The sequence below is a fragment of the Orcinus orca genome, chromosome 17 (assembly GCF_937001465.1).
Source record: "Orcinus orca chromosome 17, mOrcOrc1.1, whole genome shotgun sequence".
Lineage (NCBI taxonomy): Eukaryota > Metazoa > Chordata > Mammalia > Artiodactyla > Delphinidae > Orcinus > Orcinus orca.
In genome coordinates, this window is record NC_064575.1 from 30,705,470 (window position 1) to 30,730,674 (window position 25,205).

The 25,205-nt window shown below is 34.6% G+C and overlaps 1 protein-coding gene across 1 annotated transcript in view; it reads right to left on the reverse strand.

Annotated features, from left to right (window-relative positions):
* Positions 1-25,205, reverse strand: part of MMP16 (matrix metallopeptidase 16) — a 354,542-nt gene that overhangs the window by 98,204 nt on the left and 231,133 nt on the right. The window contains exons 5-6 of the mRNA XM_049700393.1: positions 21,772-21,933; positions 19,614-19,825 (exon numbers count right to left, since the gene is read on the reverse strand). Coding sequence (XP_049556350.1) covers positions 19,614-19,825; positions 21,772-21,933 — 374 coding nt within the window. The remainder of the gene's footprint in view (positions 1-19,613; positions 19,826-21,771; positions 21,934-25,205) is intronic.

A 25,205-nucleotide genomic window follows, 5' to 3' on the forward strand; every position in this document is an offset into this window, starting at 1 on the left:
TGCAGGGGGCCCAGTTTCAATTCCTGGTCAGGGAACTAGATCCCACATGCATGCCACGAGTAAGAGTTTGCATGCCACAACTAAGGAGCCGGTGAGCCGCAACTAAGGAGCAGGCGAGCTGCAATTAACAGCCAGTGCAACCAAATAAATAAATAAATAAGAAAAGTCTTTTAAAAAATCTACAAATAAATGCTGGAGAGGGTGTGCAGAAAAGGGGACCCTCCTACACTGTTGGTGGGAATGTAAATTGATGCAGCCACTATGGAAAACAGTATGGAGTTTCCTCAAAAAACTAAAAATTGAGTTGCCATATGATCCAGCAATCCTACCTCTGGGCATATATCTGGACAAAACTATAATTCAAAGAGATACATGCACCCCTATATTCATAGCAGCACTATTCACAATAGCCAAGACAAGAAAACAACCTAAATGTCCATCAACAGATGAATGGATAAAGATGTGACACATATATACAATGGAATACTACTCAGTCATAAAAAATAACGAAATAATGCCATTTGCAGCAACATGGATGGACCTGGAGATTATAATACTAAGTGAAGTAAGTCAGAAAGGGAAAGGCAAATACCATATGATATCATTTATGTGGACTCAAATGAAATTATCCATGAAACAGACTCACAGACTTGTGGTTGCCAAGGTGGGGGTGGAAGAGGGATGGATTGGGAGATTGGGATAGCAGATGCAAACTATTATATATAGCAGCAGTCCCCAACCTTTTTGGCACCAAGTACTGGTTTCATGGAAGACAATTTTTCCACAGACCGGGGAGGGGGGATTGTTCAGGTGGTAATGGGAGCAATGGGGAGCAGCAGATGAAGCTTTGCTCGCTAGCCCACCGCTCACCTCCGGCTGTTTGGCCCAGTTCCTAACTGGCCGCGGACCGCTGATACACGGCCCAGGGTTTGGGGACCCCTGGTATATAGAATGGATAAACAACAAGGTCGTTGTTGAATATAGCACAGGCAACTATATTCAATATCCTGATAAACCATAATGAAAAAGGATATGAATAAGAATGTATAAATATGTATAACTGGATCACTTTGCTGTACAGCAGAAATTAACACAACATTGTAAATCAACTATACTTCAATAAAATAAATTTTAAAAATAACTTTAAAAGAATATAATATACCTTTTTTAAAAAATAAAGTTTCAGTAAATAATACTTTTACAGAGAAAGAGAAACATTGTAACTTCTTTTTACAGAAATCTCAATATTCTGGTACTTGAAGGGCCTGGTACTTCTCATCCAATTCCAGGTAGGACATCTTGTCATGTGACCCTCTGATTCTCTTCATAATTTCAGCTCCATGACATTTAGAGGCAAGTGGTATCTTTTAAAAACATTCAGTCCTGGCCCTCTGTGATTCAGTGACCAACCACCTATTCCTAGGTTTGCAATTCTTAGAGCTGCTCTTTTGCCCTGGTCATCAAATCCCTGTTTTGCTTGTTGTCTTCAATACCACCTATTATTAATGGGGCTCAGTCTTGCTCTTACCAGTTCTTCTCCCAGAAGCCAACATTGACTTAATATTTCTCATTAGCTCTGTCCCCTACATTATTTTCCTACCTAGTCACTCCTAGTCAATTCTTCTGGGCAGTTAACCTAGCCTGCAGAACAAAGCCTCAAGTTCTCAACATGGCATTAATGATCCTTTAGGAAGTAGTCCCAATTGTATCTGTCATCAAATTTCATTAGCTGCCCACAGCACCTTACACCTTCTTACCTCCAAGCTTGGCTAAGTTTACATTGGTCAAACAGATGCAGATTAGATATCTTCTACAAGAAATCCTTCCTTTTTGTGGTCCTCCTATGTGCTCCCACTGCACTTTGTGCATTAACCTATTAAAGTATATCACAAGGCATTGTGATCATCAAGTTACTGATATCTCCTCTGCTAGACTATTATCTTCCTGAAGGAAAGAAAAGGGAGTGGCTTGGACTTCATTTCATTCCCAATGTCTAGCTATTATTTGGTAGTCATTCAAAACTTTAAAAAATAAAAAATAATGAATACAATAGTTAGATTCTTAAGAGCAAATAGTGTTGTCATAGACTCCTATGCAATCTCTTTAAGGTCAACCATAGTGCTTTGCACAACACTAATAGTAATAATAATAATAATAGCAACAACACCATCAACTACTATTGCAACATTAATAGCAGTTGCTGAAATTACTGGAGCATTTGCTATGTACCAGTCTTTGTGGTAAGTGACTTACACAGCTTACAATTCAATTTATCAGTGTTGAGCTGACAAACTTGCTATATGACAGCTGTCACATTGCATAAATTAACAACACTCTCTGGATTAATTGCCAAATACCTTGTCACTTTTCATGATTTAAAACTACTTCTATAGTAAACTGAATAAATTCTCACCATGGTGCCTACAAAATGGCAAAACTGTAAGCAAAATATTTAGTAAGCTTGACTTTCTAGAGACTATTCTTACTCATGATAAATGCATGCTGGGCAAGATCCTCATCTAATTGTACATCTTTGCTAGCCAGATTAAATCACATTATCAAAAGTTATCACTGTAATTTTGAGCATACTCATTTTCACAGTCTAAGGAAAAATTCAAATGAATACTTAATTTTTAATTTTTTTAACTTAAATAAAATGATAGGGTTGCAGGTATTATTTTCTGAGTATGCACTCGAACTATTTTTAAATTGAAGTATAACTCACTGACACTATATTAACTCCAAGCTCAACCTAGTGATTCAATATTTCTCTACATTACAAAATGATCACCCTGATAAGTCTAGTTATGATCTGTCACCATACAAATATATTATGATATTATTGACTATATTCCCCATGCTGTACATTTTATTCCCATGATTTATTTATTTTGTAACTAGAAGTTTGTACCTCTTAATCTCCCTCACTTATTTCATTCATCCTCCCACCCTCAGCCCATCTGGAAACCACCTGTTTCACCTCTGTATCAATGACTCTGTTTCTGTTTTGTTATGTTTGTTCATTAGTTATGTTTTTTAGATTCCACATATAAGTGAAATCATACCATATTTGCCTTTCTCAGTATGACCTATTTCACTTGGCAAAATATCCATTAGGTCCACCCATGTTGTCTCAAATGGCAAAATCTCATTCTTTTAAACAGCTATGTAATATATTACATCATCTATTTTGTATATATATATGTGTGTGTATATATATGTATATGACATCTTTATCCATTAATCTACTGATGAGCACTTAGGTTGCTTTCATGTCTTGACTATTTTAAATAATGCTACAGTGAACATAGGGGTGCACATGTCTTTTTGAATTAGTGTTTTTGTTTTCTTCAGATAAATACCCAGGAGTAAAATGCTGAATCACATGGTAGTTCTATTTTTAATTTTTTAAAGAACCTCTATACTATTTTCCATATTGGCTGCACCAATTTACATTCCTCCAAACAGTGCATAAACGTCCCCTTTTCTGCACAACCTCACCAACACTTATTTGTTGTCCTTTCAATAACAGCCATTCTGATAGATGTAAGGTGATATCTCACTGAGGTTTTGGTTTGCATTTCCCTGATGAGTAATGATGTTGAACATCCCTGCGTCTGTTGGCCATCTGTATTTCTTCTTTGGACAAATGTCTATTCAGTTCCTCTGTTCATTTTTTAATCAGCTTATTTGTTTTCTGATGTTGTATAAGTTCATTGAATATTTGGATATTAACCTCTTACCATATATATCATTTGCAAATATCTTCTCCCATTCAGTAGCCTGCCTTTTCTTAGTGTTTATAGTTTCCTTTGCTCTGGAAAAGCTTTTTAGTTTGATGTAGTTCCATTTGTTTATTTTTGCTTTTGTTGCCCTTGCATGAGGAGATATACCAAATATATATATACACATATACATGTATATTCTTAAGACCAGTGTCAAAAACATACTGCCTATGCTTCCTTCTAGGAGTTGTATGGTTTCAGGTCTTACATTTGAGTCTTTCATCTATTTTGAGGGTTTTGTTTTTGTTTTTTTTTTTGTATATGATATGAGAAAATAGTCCAGTTTAATTATTTTGAATGTAGTTATTCAGTTTCTCAACATCATTTATTGAAGAGGCTGTTTTTCCCATTGTATAGTCTTGCTATTTTTGGTCATAGATTAATTGATCATGTAAGTATGGGCTCATTTCTGGGCTCTCTATTCTGTTTCATTGATCTATGTGTCTGTTTTTGTGCCAGTATCATACCGTTTTGATTACTGTAGCTTTGTAGTATAGTTTGAAATCACGGAGCTTTTACCTCTAAACTTGTTCTTCTTTCTCAAGGTTGTATTGGCTATTCAAAATCTTTTGTAGTTACACACAAATTTTAGAATTATTTTTCATAGTTCTGTGAAAAATGTCATTGGAATTTTTATAGGTATTGCATTGAACCTGTAGATTAACTTGGGTAGTATGTTCATTTTAGCAACATTAATTCTTCCAATCCATGAGCACAGTGTATCTTTCTGTGGATTTGTGTCAAAATCAATTTCTTTCATCAGTGTCTTACAGTTTTCTGAGTAAAGGTCTTTTTACCTCCTTGGTTAGATTTATTCAGGGGTATGTTATTTTTTGATGCAAATGTAAGAGTAAATTGTTTTCTTGAATTCTCTTTCTGATCGTTTCTTTTTAATGTATAGAAATGTAACAAAATTGTGTATATTAACTATTCCCACAACTTTACTGAATTTATTTATGAGTTCTAATATTTTTTGGCAGTGTCTTTAGAATGCTCTATAGTATTGTGTTATCTGCAAACAGTGACAGTTTTACATCTTCCTTTCCATTTTGGATTCCTGTTAGTTCTTTTCTTTGTCCGACTGCTGTGACTAGGACTTCCAATACTATGTTGAATAAAAGTGATGAGAGTGGGCATTCTTTTCTTGTTTCTTATCTTAGAGGAAATGCTTTTAGCTTTTCACCATTGTGTTTGTTACCTGTGGGCTTGTCATATAAAGTTTTTATTACATTGAGGTATGGTCCCTCTATACCACATTCTTGAAAATTTTGGTCATAAGTGGATGTTGAATTTTGTCATAAGCGTTTTCTTCATCTATTGAGATAATCACATGAGTTTTATTTTTCAATTTGTTAATGTGAGGTGTTGCAATGATTGATTTGCATATATTGAACTATCCTTTCATCCTTGGGTAAATCATACTTGATTAGCGTTTATGGTCCTTTTAATGTGTTGTTGAATTAAGTTTGCTAATATTTTGTCAATGATTTTTGCATTTATATTCTTCATTGATGTTGACCAGTAATTATCTTTTTTTTTTATTTTGGTGGTGTCTTTGTCTAGTTTAGGTGTTAGCATGTTGCTGTTCTCTTGGAACGACTTTGTAAGCATCCCTTCCTCTTGAATATTTTGGAGTAGTTTGAGAAGGATATGTATTAATTCTTCTCTAAATGTTTGGTAGAATTCACTTGTAAAGCCTTCTGGTCCTAAACTTCTTTTTTTCAGTTCTGGTTCAGTTTAATTACTCATAACTTGTCTGTTCATATTCTCTATTTCTTCCAGACATAGTCTTAGGATACTGTACATTTCTAGGATTTTATTCATATCAATCAGGTTGTCCATTTTATTGACATATAACTGTTTGTAGTAATCTCTTATGATCCTTTGTATTTCTGTGGTGTCAGCTGAAAATTCTCTTTCATTTCTGATTTCATTTATTTTGGGACCTTTCTCTCTTTTTCCTTTGACAGGTCTGCCAAAATTTACTAATTTTTTTAATCTTTTCAAAGAACCAGTTCTTAGTTTCATTGATCTTTTCTGTTGTTTTTTTTTTGTTTGTTTCTATTTTATTTATTCCTGCTTTGATGTTTATTATTTCTTTCCTTCTACTAACTTTGAGTTTTGTTTGTTCATCTTTTTCTAGTTTTTTGATTAGGTCGTTTATGTGAGACTTTTCTTGTTTCCTGAGATGGGCTTTTATCACTATAAAGTTTCCTCTTAGAAATGATTTTGCTGAATCCCATAGATTTTGGATAGTTGTGTTACCATTTTCTTTTATCTCCAGATAATATTGGATATCCATCTTGGTTTTTTCAGTGACCCATTGTTTGTTTAGTGCCATATTGTTTAGCCTTCATGTGTTTGTGTTTTTTGCATTTTTTCCTCTATAGTTGATTTCTAGTCTCATAGCATTGTGGTCAGAAAAGATGCTTGATATCATTTCAATCTTCTTGAATTTATTAAGATATATTTTGTGGCCTAGCATGTGATCTATCCTGGAGAATATTCCTGGTGCACTTGATAAGAATGTATTCTGCTGCTTTGGAATGGAATGTTCTCCATATATCTATTAAGTACATGTATTAAGTACATCTAGTCTAATATGTCACTTAAGGCCCTTGTTTCCTTACTGATTTTCTGTCTACATGACCTATCCATTGATATAAGTGGGGTAGTAAAGTCCTCTACTATTATTCTGTTACTGTAAATTTCTCCATTTATGCTTACTAGTATCTTGTGCATGTATTTATGTGCTCCTATATTGGGTACCTTTATATTTATAATTCTTATATCTTCTGCTTCATCTGTTCATCATTATATAATGTTCTTCTTTGTCTCTTGTTACAGTCTTTGTTGTAAAGTCTATTTTATCTGATATAAATATTGCTACCCCAGCTTTCTTTTCATTTCCATTTGTATGGTACACTTTTTTTCCATTCCTTCACTTATGGTCTGTGTTAGAATTGAAGTGAGTCCCTTATGGCAATATATATATGTGGGTCTTGCTTTTTTTTTAATCCATTCAGCCACTCTTTTGATTGGAACATTCACTTCATTTATATTTACAGTAATTATTTATTGGAATGTTAATCTCTTTCTTGTCGTTTAGCTCTTTTCCCTTTGATTTGATGACTCTCTTTAGTGTTATGTGTGGGTTCCTTTCTCTTTTTTGTGTGTTTGCATATATTATATAGTTGTGGTTTGTGCTTACTATGAGGTGTGTATAAAACAATATGTACATTACATGATTAAGTTAATGATCTTTTTACATTTGAATTCAATGTAACAACCATTCATTTTCACTCCCTGCAGCCAGTTTAGTGTTTTTGACCTTATATTTTACAACTTTTTGTTTTGTGTATTCCTTAACTACTTATTGTGAATATAGATTATTTTACTAACTTTATCTTTTAAACTTCCTACTAGCTTTGCAGGTGGGTTTGATCTACTACCTTTCCTGAATATTTGCCTTTAGTCATGGGATTTTTCTTTTCTAATTTTCATATTTCTAGTGGTCATCTTTTCTTTTCCACCTTGAGAAGTCCACTTAATATTTCTTGTAAAATCATTTTAGTGGTGCTAAACTCTTTCATTTTCTGTTTGTCTATAAAACTCTTAATTTCTTCTTCAAATCTGAGTGATAGCATTTCTGAGTAGATAATTCTTGTTTGTAGGCTTTTTCCTCTTATTACTTTAAATATTGTACCACTCTTTCTGGTTTGCAAAGTCTCTGCTGAAATGTCAGCTGATTGTCTTATGGGAGTTCTCTTGTATGTAACTAATTGCTTTTCCTTGTTGCTTTTAAGATTAGCTCTTTGTCTGCATTTTATGCCATTTTTATTATAATGTGTTTATTGTGGACCTCTTCTGAATTGATCTTGTTTGGGAATCTCTGTGCTTCCTGGACCTGGATGGCTCTGTCCTTTCCCAGGTTAGGGAAGTTTTCAGCTGTTATGTCTTCATATAAGTTTTCTGCTCCTTTTTGTCTCTCTTCTCCTTTTGGGAGCTCTATAATGTGAATATTAGTTACACTTGATATCGTACCCAAGGTCCCTTAAAAAATCTTAATTAAAATTTTAATTTATTATTTTTTTCTTTTTTCTGTTCAGCATGGGTGATTTCCACTACTCTGTTTTCCAGTTCACTGATCCATTCCTCTGTATATCATTGAATCTACTTGACTCCTTCAAGGGTATTTATTTCAGTTATTGTATTCTTCAGCTGTTTGGTTCTTGTATATATTTTCTAACTCTGTTAAGCTTCTGTATGTCTGTGTTCATCCAGTCTTCTCATTGAGCATCTTTATGATCATTATCTTAAACTCCTTATTGGGTAGAATCTTTATCTCCATTTTCCCTAGCTCTTCTTTGTTTTTATCTTGTTCTTTTGTTTGGAGCATATTCTTCTGTTGTCTCATTTTGCCTAATTTTCTGTTTTTATTTCTATGTACTAGGTAGTTTGTTAATATTTCCTGATCTTGGAAAAATGGCCGTATGTTGGAGATGCTATGGGGCTCAACAGTACACTCCTCTCTGGTCACCAGAGCTATATACTCTAGGGGTGCCCCTGTGTGGGCTTCATGAGACCTTCTGTTGTAGTGGGGACAAGTACTGTGGCTCATTAGTAGGTGGAGCTGCCCTCTAACATATTTGGCTATCAGGCTCTGCTTCATACTGAAGCTGTCAGCAACTGGTACCCTGTGCAGCTGGCTGCCTGGCCTGAGGCATCTCAGGGCTGGTGCCTGTCCACTGGTGGGTGGTGCTGGGTCCTGGTAGTGGGGGCCCAGGTGGTAGGGCCCAGGACTGGAGCCAGCCTGCTAGTGGGTGGGGCTGAGTCCTTGGCCCACTATTAGTTGGGGCTTGGTCCTTACACTGTTGTTGCTCAGCTCAGGAAATCCTGGGACTTGTGCCAACTGGTGAGTGGGTAGGTGAGCCCCGAATGCTTATGAGCTACAGGGAGGATTCCAAAGTTGTGCTTGTCAGCACCAGTGTGCTCGTGGTAGAATGGGCTCCCCAAATGGTTGCAGCCTGCATCTGTATCTCCAGCGGGAATCCCAGTTGTCACCTGCCCCTAAAGGCGACTCTCTAAGATTAGCACTTGGGTCTGCCCTAGGCTCTTTTCAAATTACTGCCTCTACACTCATCGGCAGAGTGCGTGAGAATTTGTGGGCCTCCTTTAAGTGCATAGCCTCTGTTTCTTACAGCCATTTTCCTCTCTCATACACAAGCCACATTTACCTTTAAAGTCAGATATTCTGGGGGCTCATCTTTCCATTGAAGGACCCCCAGGCTGTGGAGACCAATGTGGGGATCAGACACTGCTCCTTGGTGGAGAACCCTTGAAATTGTGATTATTCTCCCATTTGGGGGTTGCCTACCTGGAGCTGTAGGTCTTGACTCTATTGCGTCTCCACCCATTATACCCATCTGGTTGTGGTTTCTTCCTTAAAGCATTAGTTGCTGAAAATCTTTTCTTCAGGTTGTTCTCATTGATAGTTGCTCTGTAAATAGTTGTAATTTTGGTACGCTCATGGGGGAAGGTGAGCTCAGAGTTTTCATACTCTATCATCCTACCCACACCTCCCACTGTATACTTTAATAACTTTTTACTACCTATATTTTTGAAAATAATATGGCTTCCCTATTATTTGATGTACTACAGCCTTCACAGATATCTATCTTTTGTTGTGCAACTCTATTTTGAACTATTATATGTGTATGCAACATTATCACAATAGTACACATTTAAAAAACCACTCACAATTCCATCATTTAAGATTTGTCTAACATCACTTTTCTATAATTTCTATGGCTTATCAACACACATATTTCAAATGCTGCAATTCATGATACATAAAATTTTATGTTTTACTATTTTATTTGTGTTTACATCATAATCATGTCTCATTGTTTCATATATTCTCTTTAATTCACCCTTCAAGTCATTGCATTACATTCCACTGAGTTGATGTACTATTATTTGCTACACCACTACCATATTACTGAATAATTTTGGTTGCTTCAAACATCTTTTCCTATTGGCAAGAAAGCTGTAATAAATACCATTGTTCATTTTAGACTTACTTCATTATTTCAGGATGAATTGCCATGCATGGGATTACTAATTTTAAATCTATGCACATTTCCTATTTATTGTAAGAGATATTAATGCTTTAGCTTAAACCTGAAATCTTTTTTTCCCAATCTTACTCATAATTATGTAAATAAACACAATATAATGCACTGAAACTTTAAAGTATCATAAGCACATAGAGAGGAATGAATAAAACAGTCAAGAACCTCCCTTATAAAAGTTAAATGTAGACAAGACAGGGTTAAAAGTAAAAAACACTAATCATTTAATAAATATGTATGGGCCAGATACTGCTAATTAATTTTAATCCTATGAGTTACTTTTTTATGTCAAGAAAATTATTTTTCAATTATATTCTAAGTGGTTAGTAGAAAGACTATATTTCAATTTTTTACTATGGTTCAGAATATCTTTCTTAACATTGTTAGTAGTGTAATTTTTTCCTGTTGATTTTCATGGAAGTTTTCAAGTAGATTGTTACATAATTTACAAATAATGAGAACTTTGCACTCCACTTTGTCTTAGATATTTATACATGTTAAGACTGTCTTGCAAAAGATAAAATAAACAGGTGTTTTAAGAAATTTTGAAGTGCTGACTCAATGTTTAAATTACTTCACATAACCCACAAAGCAAACTGATAATCACAATACTACTAACTGAAAGTTTAAAAAGGGAATGGAAAGAATAAAGTTTCATTTTTGCTTTACAGAAATATGAGGTCAAAAGTTGTATAGTCACAAATGCCAAATATGAAGGAAAAAATTGGGAGAAGTGCTGTTTTCATAACTTCTAAAATTAAAAATAAACCCAACCTTCATGTGCAGTATAAATCTTGAACTAAACATACGTTAAGGTTAAAGTGATTTGAACCATATATGGTGAATATGAGAACTTTCTTTGTAAAACTCTCAATATAAAGATATAGATTATGACAAACATGGAATAAGAAAATATATATCTTTGACACTGAAAATATTTAGATCAATAATTGTAGAATAGGAAGAGTCATATTGCTATGGAGTGAAATGATTTTTCAATTAGTTCGCAATATACTTTCAAAAAACATTTTTTCATGACTATATAGGATCACCCTAATCATACTATAAATTAATAACAAAATAAAATGTACATGATAAAACATATTTTAGTCTCCAAAATATGCACTATATATATATTTTAAATGTTCTGTTTTATACTATTAATAAAAATGGTTTTATTGAATCTAAAACAAGTATCCAAATTTGTGCTTAAAATGTTTATGGTTACCCCAAAATAAAGTGCCTAGAGAAGAAATTGGAAACTCAGGTGACTATGAATCCATTCTACCGAATTCTTATATATGTGCTACAACAGCTTAAGCAGTCAGAAATATCAATAAAAAAATTTAAATGTTTCAAGGAGTAAATTTTAAATCATAATTAAATACAAGTATTTTGAAAAAATTAATATTGACATTAAAATGCAGTATTACACATAATTCCAGTTGCTGCCTAAAATGTTTACCTAAAATATTTGAAATACTATGATTTTGTGGTGCAAGGAAATTTTATTTAATTCTCTGCCTATACTGTGTTGGCAATTTCTCACTTTGTCCTAATGTGAGTCTAGCCCCAGTTATAAAGTACTATTAATATTATCAGGTAAAACTTCCTGGCAGTACAGAATTAAGCTCTGACACAGAGTAATTTTAGATTATTCTGTTCTGTGCAATTTCTCTAAGTATTTTTGTTTCTTTGTTTGTAAAATACTTTTTGAATACTCTGCTAACAAAATATTTTTAATCATTTTATGGAGTCATATGATATAAACAACAACAATAAAAAAGTCTTCCATTCCTTTCCCTTATATCTTAAGAATTAGAGCCATTTTTTGTGATCTTTATTCAGCTAAAAGTTACTTTTTAAGATAATTTCAAATAATATGGGAATTTGAGTTAATGAATATAACGAGTAATTCAAAATGCCAAGTCTGTCTTGTTATATAATAGCTACCATTTCCTGAACTTACTACATACCTATGGTGGAATTTATTAGCCATTGTGGAATGTAAGTTATTTAACAAATATTTATTGTCTACTATGTTCAGAGCACTGTGCAATTCAGCAGTAAATAGAGGAGTAGATACAGTCCTTGCTTGGAGCCTATGACAAGAAGGATCTGACTCCAAGTTTATCTCTAACATCTAGAGATAGGATTTTAAGTATTATCCTATACTGATGTAAACAATGACACACCACTGTGCAATGGGAATGAGTGAATCATTAAGTTGAGAGCTGGGAGAGAATTCATCCAACTGTAAAAGACAAATCAATTCTTTGGGGTCACAAAAATGGCACAAAATTTATATAACTCACAAGAAACGTTTCTGAATTTCTACAAATATTGTTCCCTTTCATATATCTAGCCCCATGTGGACCTATGTAACAACAGACAGTTTGGACAGTACTAGAGGTTGGAGAGAGTCTTCTGACTTTTACACATAGCAGCAAAAATCTAGAAGATAATGTGAATATTTGGTATTTGATAGGGAAAGACCTGCAAAGACAAGAAAGCCTGGCAAGTTCAAGGAACAGAGGGGAGACAGGTGTGCCTGGAATTGAGTGAGTAAAAGTGATTGGAGTAAGAAAATGGAGGTGATATCAGAGGCGAGAGTGAAAAGGGCTGATCATGGAGCCTTGTGGGCACCTGAAATAAATTTTTTTCCCCCAACTTTATTGTGGTACTATTGACAAATAAAAATTGTATATATTTAAAGTGCACAACTTGATGATTTGATATAAGTATACATTGTGAAATGATTACCTACAATCAAACTAATAAGCATATCCATCACCTCACATAGTTATCAATCTGTGTATGTATGTGTGTGTGTGTGTGTGTGTGTGTGTGTGTGTGTGTGTGTGTGGTGAGAACACTTGAGATTTACCCTCTTAGCTAATTTCAGGTAAATGATGCATTATTTGTTTATAGTCACCATGCTACTCCATCTTATAACTGAAATACATCTTATAAATGAAAGTTTTACCTTTTGACAAACATCCCCCATTTCTCCACCCCTCAGCCCCTGGTAACCACCATTCTACTCTCTGTTACTATGAGTCTAACTTTTTCACATTCTACATATAAGCGAGATAATGCAATATTTGTCTTTTTGTGTCTGGCTTATTTCCCTAAGCATAATGTTCTCTAAATTCATCCATAGCCTCACAAATGGCAGGATTTCCTTCTTCTTTTAAGGTGAATAATATACCATTGTATATATATGTATATGTATACGTCACACTTTCTTTATCTACTCATCTTGTTGACACTTAGCTTGTTTCCATACCTTGGCTACTGTGAATAATGCTGTAACGAACATGGGAGTGCAGATACCTCTTTGAGATAGTGTTCCCCACCCCGTTTGGATACATACCAAGAAGTGGGATTGTTTGATAGGAACCTTGGCAGACATTGAAGGGTTTTAGACAGTGCGGTTATATGATCTGATGCATGATTTTACAGGATCATTCTGCATGAAGAACTGACAATAGGCTGGAAGGATGGGGCAAGGGAGGAAACAAGGGAACGAATGTGGAGGATATTCCAATATGAAGGTGAGATGTGATGGTACCTTTGGCTAGGACTGTGGCAGTGGAAGGGGAGAAAAGTGGGTGCCAACAGGATTTGGCTTTATCCTTAGGTTTTATTTACTAAATAAATGGGACGATGGAGTTGCCCTTATTTTGAATGGAAAAAGAGAAGCAGGGGAGTAGGTTCATAAAGGAAGATCAGTAGCTCAAGTTTAAGTATGTTGAATTTGGCATCTGAGTGGAGAGGTCAAGTAGGAACCTTAGTATGCAACTCTCAAGTGCTTCCTCTCCTCACTTCTCTGAGCCTATAGGTCTGTATGTTGGATATTTCAAAGCTGACCAAAGATATTCAGTGATTTTGACATTTGGGTTTTCTTCTTATTCTGGATCACACTGCTTATTGGTAAGTTACCACCTGGACTCCACAGTTATTTCTATTATCTTATTATTCCCAGGCTTAAGCCAATATTCTCTTAAGTATAAAGGGCCATTATTGTTCTCTGTTTTGTGGGCTTCAATTTAAAGGAACAATTTCTGATTGATAATTACACGTTGTCCTTTCCCTGACAAAATTTAAGCATTTTAAAGGAAAAATCATATTTTCAACTTTTAATTCCAAAAGTTCAATGGTATACATACAGAAAAGGCAAAATATACACTTGAAAAATTGAAGAAATATTCTGTGTGAGTAATGTGATATAGTTATACAAGTGATGTGAGAAAGGCACAGTTCCAGATTTCAAGGACAATAAAGTTGAAACAGAGGAATATTCAACAAAGGAAGAAACATTTTAAAATAAAATAAAAATGAATGAAAGGAGCAAATATTGCTCCATGGGAGATGTGTAGCATAGAATAAGAAACGAATTGACATTAAATACCAAGAGATTATAAACTACTGAATAGAAGAGTCACAAAGTTCAATTCTGATCAATTGAAAGGAGTTTAGTCACAAATCAACATTATGGAAATATAATTTATCTCTTTGAACAAGCATCTTTCTTCTCACTCTCTCATATAACATCTTTTCTTTTATGAAACAAAACTATATTGCACATGAAATTGGATCATACTTTGTACTTACTAGACTTGGTTAAATGTACTTTCAGTTAACTAGTGTTAATAAATCTGTTTCTATGGAAATAATGATAACTATGATTCTTCAGTAGGTGGTTGTAAATGAAGCTGGTCATATTTAAGAACAAATCATTTTGTGACAAATGAACAGACAAACATTTGACAAAGTAAAAGGAACCAAATGATTTCTGGTTTTTTTCCTTCCTTTTCTTTTCCTTTTTTTTGAATAAATGATGAAATGCTTTCTTTACTCAGGGCTGTGAGCTTGGTTTTCTATATTAATTGTGAAGACCCTTTACTGTATTTCCTTGAAAGCTCTTCCATACAGCTTTCACCTTTGCCTCTTAACACTATCCTTTCTAGCTCCAGTTTAAAGCACTGACTTTTGCTTGTTCCCTTTGATGTAAAGAACTAGTCAGTAGTCCAATGGAATCATCCTTTTTCTTTTCTTTTGCCTTTTTTTTCCTGAGCTCTAAGAACTTTAGGTGCTGTTTATAGTTTTTCTTACTGTCCTCAGCTTTAAGAAGAATATATATATTTAACACTGCATTCTTCCATACGTAACAATATACAGTGTACTGAAACATATCCTCTACAAGGTTGAGTAATTCTGCTTTCCATTCTCTTTCATACCACAATAACTAAATATTCAATGTTTTTGTCTTGTCCAAAGGAACTTTGAGAGTATTCATTTGAACAATCAGATTTTGTTATTGTTGTGAACCCAGTCACAACAGCAGCTTACACTCTTCAGGGAACACTCTTAAAAATCACCTTCTATAAAGTAAGGGCAGAGCTTCTTCTGTTATTGCTATTTTGTTTCTCTGTTCCTTGGCACTTTTTTTTGATTTTCATTTTCTCTCTTTAGGTTTTTACTTTCCCCAAAGATTATGAAGCTGCATGGAAAGCTTAACTTTCTCATGCATAAATAAATAATATATGAAAATGGTATTTATAATAATATATTATATAAAAATATACATTTATATATAATATATAAAATATATTGTATATATATATAATTTATTTATATTCCCATATAGAAAGTATATCCAGGTGAAGTCACTATAAATAAATGAGTGCCTGGGAAGCTCAATGTATATCAAATCCCCTAAGAAGAAGATTGCTACCCAAAGATTTATGCTGAAACTCCTATTTAAAAAAAAGTCTCCTTCCAATTAGAAAACAAAATTACTTGATGATATTACCTTTTATTTATATCTATATTTTCTTATTTTTTACTTAAAAATCATACATATAGAATTGAAGTAAATAATACTCATGGAGATCTTGGGCAAGGAATAATGAACTACCAGAATGAAATATATTCAGTAATGTCCTATCTGTTGATTACTGTTGTATAAACATGATATAGCTATAGTTTCATTAAATGCATATTATACTGAGATCCCTATTCATTTGCTCGGGCACCACAAAGTCCATACGAACCAATCCCTACTCTGAAGTTTATAATCTAGTGAAGAAGCACATTAAAATGAGAAATAGAGAATATAGAAATAAAAAGCATGCTAATTGGATGTAGAGAATAAATATAAAAATCACTAGAAAGAGATTTGGGGTTGAAGAATAGTTAAAGAGGTTGGGACATGTGGAAGATGTTGAGAATGGAAGTTATGGATAAGCAGAGACTGGCAGAGAGGCCTGAGGTAGTAAAACTAATGTGAAATGAGTGTAGTGGTTAAGGGTTGAGGAGATAAAGAGGTTTCCAGTTTGCATAAAGAATTAGTAATGAAGAAAAGTAGAAAATTGTTACATTATTAAAAGTGTGATCAAAGAGTGGGTGATCTTAAAATGTACTTGAAGGGATAGCCATAAAGGAACAAACTATAAAAACTAATGGTGATCATATTGAAGGAACATTTAAAAAGTAGGTGTGCACAAGACAGACTGACAGAGAGTAACTTCAGGCGGGAAGATCAGGTATGGGGAAAACGACGTTAATTTAGAAGTGAAGGTAGTCTAGATCATGTAGGTATAGAGAGAGAAGTTAAAAGGCCAGCAGTCATTAACAGAGAAAAGCAAGATTTGGGGGGCTCAATCAATGTGGATGCCCTCCCACAGCCTTCCATGGCAGGTGCAGAACCTCTGTGTGAAGCACTCTCAACCACATGTCCACTCTGAAAACTTAGAATGTAAGCTCCAAGAAACTAAGGTCTAGCCTGTAGTTTGTGTGTGTGTGTGTGTGTGTTTTAACTGCTACACTGCCAGTGCCTAAAACAGAGCCTCACAACATGAGTTTAATAAATATTTCTTGAATATTTACTATTTTAAAATATATCTTAAAGTCCACCTTTCTTTTGAAGCTTTCCCTACCTCTTTCAGTTAGTAAAACTTAAGGTGGAAGACATAGGTTTCTGGAATCAAGTAGACCTGTATTCAACTACTGACTACTTAACTTTTCTGATTTTCAGTTTTTTTTTTTTTTTTTTTTTTTTTTTTTCAGTACACAGGCCTCTCACTGTTGTGGCCTCTCCCGCTGCGGAGCACAGGCTCCGGATGCGCAGGCTCAGCGGCCATGGCCCACGGGCCCAGCCGCTCCGCAGCATGTGGGATCTTCCCAGACCGGGGCACGAACCCGCGTCCCTTGTATCGGCAGGCGGACTCTCAACCACTGCGCCACCAGGGAAGCCCTGATTTTCAGTTTTCACATTTGTAAAACAGAGAATACTATTCATCTTGCAGTGTTATTATAAGGCTTAGAGATTATCAATGTAAAGTGCCTAGCTTACATTCAGGTACATATTAGTTACCCAATCCACGTAGCTATTAACCAGGAGCAGGTGTCACTCAATCATCCTCTTTTCCCTTTGATCAAATCTTGTATATTTCTGATTTATAACATTTATCACTTTGCACTAGAGTTAATATGTCTATCTTCTCTCCCGCAGTACATCAACATTTTAGTACGTCAAATACCAATCTTTTTAATGTGCCTAAGAAGTGTCTCTCAAAATTCAGCATAAGCCTTTTCTCAGTCAAGTTGTTTTGACCTACTCAACTGGACTTCAGTTCTTTCTCTTCATGTCGTTTCCTCCTGTATCTTAAAAGTACTTAGGTTTATGTTTGTCTTCACTCCTGGAGTATGAGCTCCATAAAGACTGGGGTGTTACTTTCTATTCATACATCCTGGGGACCTGGTAAACTACCCTGGGCATACATACTCATTATATGAAAGAGGAGATGAGTACAAAAATTATACAGAAGATATCTTCTACAGAACCTATTCTCAGAAAGAGAGGAGGGGCTAGTGAAACAAAGAAATTAAATGCAGACAGAGTTTAGGAACTCTGTCCTGCAGAGAGTTTTGATTAAGGAATCCAAGGTGCCATGAGAGTTTAGAGAAGCAGGCCTTACTCATGTTTCTTTATACACTTGCTTTGACATTGAAAATAGTGGCCACTGTATTTTATTTGAGAATTGGTCTGTGTGCTTGTTACTCATTCCTGATTCCAAGAACCAGCCATCACAGGATCTTTTTTTGTCAATGAGAGCACTCACTAATCTCCCACAATGTGCAGAGCAAAAAGTTGGTAAAAATGATCATTAGACATGAAGATACTGGTCTCTTCTGAGATTGGCAATCTAATTAGACAGACAAGAAGAATGAAATGAATGTACCCAGAGTCAATTTCATATCTTATTCTCACATAAAGTTGACACCACTTTGGTGATATCAGCATATCAAGGTACAAAGCTTGGATGTGGAAATTCAGCCAAAACAGTGAAAAAAAAAATCTTTCAGTTGTCATTTGGTGTCTTGTAGAATAAACAAATTAATGCATTTTGTGTTCATTTCAACTAGTTGCTGTGGGCTTAGCCACAATGAGTATGAGTATATGTGTATATCTATATATATGTATATATATAGATATACACATATATATATAGTAAGCCTTTTTTCTTTACTCCTTGAATTTAAACTTATTAATCTACTTAAATTAAAGGGGAGATATCTAACTAAGCACTGCAGGGCATTTATAAAATTCAAAAATCTATTCATGTGTTTGAAGAAAAGCATTGATTTTTTTCCAGGAAATTATGATGCTCTTGTGCATATTATATTAAATCCAAATCTTAATTTCCAGTATAGGAAATAAAGTACTTTGCCTATTAAAAATTATGTAATATCTATATTTTCAAAGTATGGCCTCTGGTAGATAGGATAAGTAGGGCAATATTTCAATATTTATTGATACATGTCTAATGAAAAAGAGAGCACATTATTTTATTTTTAAATGGATGATATTGGTAAAATGTAGCTATTTTAGTGCCCTAATACCAACATAAATCTTACAGTTTTCATTAATCTTTAAGATTGGTTTATAAACATTGAGGGGAAAATATTTTTCAGTATTACATTACATTCACTTTTTAGTATATATAATTTATTTTGATACACTGTTTTTTAGTGTTATTGTTGGAGAACTCAACGTCACTGAAAAGCACATTTAGCAAAATGTAAAATTAGTTTTAGCTTGTAACCTTTTAAAAAACAATGTAAATTAGATAGCTATAAATGCGTGCCTAAAGAAAACAACAAAATGTATATGTAAAATCAAAGTGATGGTCTCATAGAGGAGATTTAACGTAAATGGCTACCAGTAGACCCTGAACAAAATGATCAATACTCCTCTTAAAAAAAAATGCTTTAACTGTCTAGTGAAATTATAAGGATCTCATAAAGATGTGCAAACCAAAGATAGAGTAGCTGCAGTACGCCTGGAAGTGGCTAAGCTCCCAAGCAAATCATCTCTATTAGTTCCTATTCATGATTTAAATTATGCTTTTTTATCTGTTCATAACATGCAGCACTTTTTAGCCTCACATTTCTAGGCATTTTAGCTTTTGCTGACATAAATGCATTCCCAAAATAGAATGTTACAACAATTTTCTGCTAGACATTTAAGCCCATTTGTGCATTTTATTTTAAGATACTTTTTTTGAAACTTCTAACTGTGAGAGGTCTGGGAAGGTGGTGTTAGAATGAATGAGAACTTGTTTTCTAAAGCGACACTGTAGACACTTGATCTACCGTTAAAAAAAAAAAAATCACAGCTTCCTACCTTGAAAACAAACATCTCACGGCGAAGAATAGCTAGAGTGTTAAAGTTCCCATCACAGATGTTGGGTTTGGCTCCAGGATAGGAAGGTCTGCCAGTGGGAGGCCGGGGAGGTTTGGGCCGGTCATTCTTCCTTGGGTCAGCTGGAGGATTAGAGCGGTGTGGGGGCACTGTCGGTAGAGGTCTTGTTGGTGGAGGAATCTTGTCAGGTGGACCTTTTGAAAATATGAGGACAGCACTTGGCTCACTTAAAACTGGAATAGTGCTGGAAAATATGCTACATAGGACAATCACTTATCAGTGGAGGGTTCAGACTAAGCAAGTTAAGAGGTCTTTAAGATTGTATACTTCCTGAAAAAACAAACCATCTTACCCAACAAACCATTGCTAAGTCTATCGGAAACTGTCTTTATTGTGCTGAATTCTGGATCCAAGTAACTAGGCCTTCTTTGTTAATTTTTAATGATTTTTAAAATAGCTTCACCACAGCCCTTATTGGAAAGTCTGCTTTCAAATCATTTTTTGGAAGTAGGTAGTGTATTAATTATAAATAAATTAAAATGAATACTGGAACCATGCATGTAAGCTCCACCAAAGTTAATCCTAGATTTTGATAGACGATTCTACGCAAATATTTCTAATATTGTTAATAGCGCATTAACAAATCAAAGTTTATTCTATCCCTATGTATCTAATTGTATTTTATCAACTTTTCCTGACTTTCATTATTTTCTTCTAATGAAATGTTTTCACAGATTGCTAGAAGAGTGTTTCATTTGAATACTGAATCTAAAACACCTATTGATTAAAACACCACTAATAAAATATTAATGTAAAGAAGTATTTCTAAAAAGAGGTTTCTAAATCAAGCCAAAGTTTATAGATGTAATTTGGTACAGATGTAAAGCATCATTTCTCAAGGGATTTATGTTTTTAAAAAGAAATACAGAGCTGTTCACACTTATTATTTAGATATGGAAAGAATACTCTTTTGCAGACCTTCAGTCTAGACTACTAATTCATGAGGTCATGAGAAAGAGCCTCCTTTCAGTTAACTACTTTGGCAGAATTTCTGATGACACACACATAGGCATTGGCTAGCTCATTCAACATATGAGCTATTTAGTTTTGAGTCCCGGACATTTTTCTTTTCTCAGTATCCCCCAAATAAAGAGCAGCACAAAAGTTGACCTTTTTTTCCAAAACTAATGTTAACCTTGAGAGAATGGTCACCACTGAGACATTGAACTTGAAAAATTCATGAATGCAAAACAGATTAGTGAACTTAAACTGTGATATTTAAAAATGCAAATGACATCTTCTGAGTACTGAATATTACAGACAGCACGCATTTGTTTTTGTATTGTAAAATGAAAGCTTCACTTCATTAATTTAGTAAAGCATATTCTCTATATGTTAATAATAAATGTCAAGTTCTTAACAATTTTGTGTGGAATAAATGTCTTTATAAAGGTCAATTGTCCTATTGAGGGAGTTAGGATTATAGTAAATATGTGTAATAGTGTTTCTTCCTTTTGTCTTACCTTGCATTCATTGACTGAACCCCATAAATTAAAATTATTTTACTCTACTAGAAATTTATTGTGAATTATGTGTTAGTAAACGTAGCCATTTGTTACCTTTTACCTCTTAGTCAATAATTACATGTTTTTGAGTTCATTTTGTTACATCCATCACACAAGAGTATTTTCAGCATTTTCCAAAGTATTTGTCTAGCATCTATCAACCATCAAATATCATAAACTGAGAATCAATCTGTCAGCTTCTACCAAAGTCTCAGTATCTTATATGAAAGCCTTCTATGACTCATTGTTTTTATTGGTTATATTCATTTATTACATTTTTACCAGAATTTTAAATACTAAAGCTTAACTGACCTTTATTATAATTTCAGGTTTCAATTAAACTCAGTAAGAAAAGTTTATCAGTGCCTAGACTTTCCCATTATCTGCATATTAAGATATCTGGGATTGTTGCCAACCAAACTTGATTGATAGAAGACTTTTGTCAATAGAACAGATTTTTTTTTTCAGTATTTATCTCTCTAATATACTTAGAGCATCTATCTCAACAAAGAAAACAGAGCAGAAATTCTGCACTTCACTATAGGATTAACCAAATAGAATCAGTGGTAACCTACCATATATTTTCTGGATGCCCTGCAAATCATCATTAGGTAGTTTGAAGTTGTCAGTTTCCATGTACTGGTAAAATGGAGCCATGATGGCAGTAGGGTCATTGGAATGCTCCAGTCCCAGAGCATGTCCCAGTTCATGAACTGCTACAAGAAATAAGTCATTTCCTGTGCAAATGAGAAGAAAAGACACTATTATAACTAATATCCAAGTATAGAATTGACAAGGACAATTGGTGTTATCAAAATTTTACCCAAGAAAAATAAGGGGAACTTTTTACTTCAACTATCAGTGTGATTTTATCATTGGATTATCTATGGGCAAAATCCAATATGTGATTTTAAAAAGGGGGGTTGGTGGTGGGGAGGTGATGATAGTGAAGTCACAGAAATTTAGAAACTGAAAGAGAAGAATAAAGAATAAAAGTTGAAGAAAGAACATTAGCATCAGAAATTGCTACTACTGCTGTTGAAATATTCTTCCAATTAGAAAGCATGTAATATACTATATCTCACTTATGTAACCTTCATAGTGAACATAATTCTAAGAATTCAGCAAAAAATATAGGGTAGTTACAATACCTACTTTTACACAGATGAGTAAATTATGGCACAGAAGGGACAAATCTTGTCAAGACTAGCAAATCTTTGTATTTACAGAGCTGTGACAAGAACTTAGGTTATTATAACTCCTAGACTAAGGCTTCTCTTTCTTAGTAGCCTATAATAATGTAAAATAAAAGTCATAGGCTAGCAGTCATGAAAATTAGGAATCTAGTCTTAGCTCTGTAAATACAAATTCTAATCAATTCATACATAATCTGAACAAAACGTATTTATCTTAGAGGGTCTGTTTCTCACTGAAAATAAAAAAAAATCTCTTCCACTAGTAGTAAACGTGCACAGTAAATCTATTTAGCGCAAACTCTCAGAGATACTTTGTCTGACTTTGTTCAGTCAAACCCCTGCTAATGGCCTCTACATGTTGTCCACTCCTGGATCATCATAACTCAGCTCCTGAGGAAAAGAGCCAGTCCTCCATGTATATTTGTAAATTCCAAAAATTTAGTCGAACCACATGAGCATCAATGAGTTGGGGCTGTTATTCTTCTGTGGTGACAGATACAAAGAGAAGAAAGAGCCTAAAATTAAAACTCATGATCCCAAAATGTCAAATATAAGAGATTATTATTACCTTAAGAATGCATTTAAAGGAATTAAAGAACATGACTTAAGGACAAAACAGGGAGTGAAATTATAGGGTGCATATAGGGAAAAATGTATAGTGGGAGAAAGGACAACTTCCGGTAACTGTCTTTGCTTAAATTTTTGTTAGTTTTCTACTGCCTGCAAGATAGTTCCACATTCTGCATTGTTGGGAAATGCAGAACAAGTTTGTTTTTAGAGGAGGAATTATAATGATTTGAGGAAGTAAGGACAGAGAGTGGAATTTCACAACGTCAGACAGTGGAGAATAAAAAGGCACAGGAGTTCAGAGATACTGGAGAACAGGATTTTTTTTAAGATGCCACTTTGAGTTAAAAAAAACAAACAATGAAACATGCTATCAGGGATCATCTAGTGAGCATGTGCTAGTCACAGGCAGAGATAAAAAACAGAAGGAAGGAGGGAGTCATTTAATAAGAGATGTAGGAACTGTGAGACTGTTTGTGAGTACGTAAAATAGGGAAAAGACTTCAGGTTGTCTCTCATAGGATACTCACAGGTGAGAGGAAGGTAGGGAGAAGATGAGTCACAGGCATTTTTATATGTCAGACATCTAACACCAACTCTGGAATGAGCACCTCTGTGATTTCGTATCAGAGACATCTTTGTTAAGGTACAAATTTGATATAGATGAGACACTGCAACTGCAAATAAGGTGCAAAGTGGTAGGACACATATATGCTCAGCTTCTGGGCATACTCACACCCAGAAAATACATGTAAAATTTGGCTGGAATATGCCATCAGTGGGCTAAAAGTGAAATAATTATTTTTATCAAAAACTGACCTAGGGCTTCCCTGGTGGCGCGGTGGTTGAGAATCCGCCTGTCGATGCAGGGGACACAGTTTCGTGCCCCGGTCCGGGAAGATCCCACATGCCGCGGAGCGGCTGGGCCCATGAGCCATAGCCGCTGAGCCTGCGTGTCCGGAGCCTGTGCTCCGCAACGGGAGAGGCCACGACAGTGAGAGGCCCGCGTACCGCAAAAACAAAACAAAAAAACAGACCTAATTACAAAACAACGATCCATCAAGCAGCCAAAGGACCAACGAAAAACAAGTCAGTGGAACCAAGAGCAGAAAACTCAAGGGTTGGCATTCAAGGTTCCCAGGAAGCTCTGGTGACAGCTAAGCTCAGCAAGACCATAGCGCTGGTTTGGAAAATACCTCTAGACTCTCCTGGCCTTCTTTTATCAAAACAGATACAACTTCTTTGTCAGAAAGTCCCAATGTGGCTTTACAGGGATTATGCCTTGTCTTTATTCTTCAAAAGGAAAATAATCCAATCTTCATAATTTCCTCCTGTGTATCACGTCCCCTTCCCTAGGAAAAATGTATCCTGAACTTTGTTTGTAGATAAACTTGTAGGAACTCATTCTCTCACTCTTGGTCAGATAAATATCACCGTTAATTATCCATCAACATTTTGGACCTTGTTGAATTAACAAGCATTTCAAATCTCTCACAGGAAAATAGTGCTTTAGTCACTTTTTTTTTTTTTTTTTTTTTTTTTTTTTGGCTAGTAAGAGAAATGAAAAAAAATAAAAAGTAAATCAAAATGATAACAGCAAAAGTCATTACATTTCATGTTCACTTCAGATCAGTCAAGTTTTTCTAAGCATCTTTTCCAAGGGTGGAGTGATTCCTCATCTAAGGAATAAAGTAAAGCTTTAGAAGAAAATTAATAGGCTCAGGACATGAACCTATGGCCTACTGAGTTTGCCATAGCACTTTTAATCAGAAATACTGGCCAAAAGCTCTAAGTAATTACCATTCTTCAGATGATTGGCAATAATATAATTAAACCATACTTGCAGCTTCACAATAGTTTAAAAGGGTAAGTTGTTAAATGAAGTACCACCCTGTGATTTGAACGCCACTGGGAACAAAAGTTGTTGGCACATGATGAGTTTTAGACAATTAAAATCCACCAGCCCTCTTTCCTAATGGTGAAAATAATAACTGCTCCTGTAACTTATCATTAATTCACATGATTCAAGATTCTCAATTGTAATATGCCTTGATCTTATCATCATGCAGGCAATAAAGGACAAATCAGCTTCCTGGTTCTTAATACAGAAATAGTACTTGCTTCTTTTGCAAGATTCTGAGTTTTGAGTTTGTTGCTTTCAATTGAATCTCTAATCTTCTTTCCTTTGTATACTCCAATATAATTTCAGGATACTGAACTGTATATTATGAAATATAATGCATTAT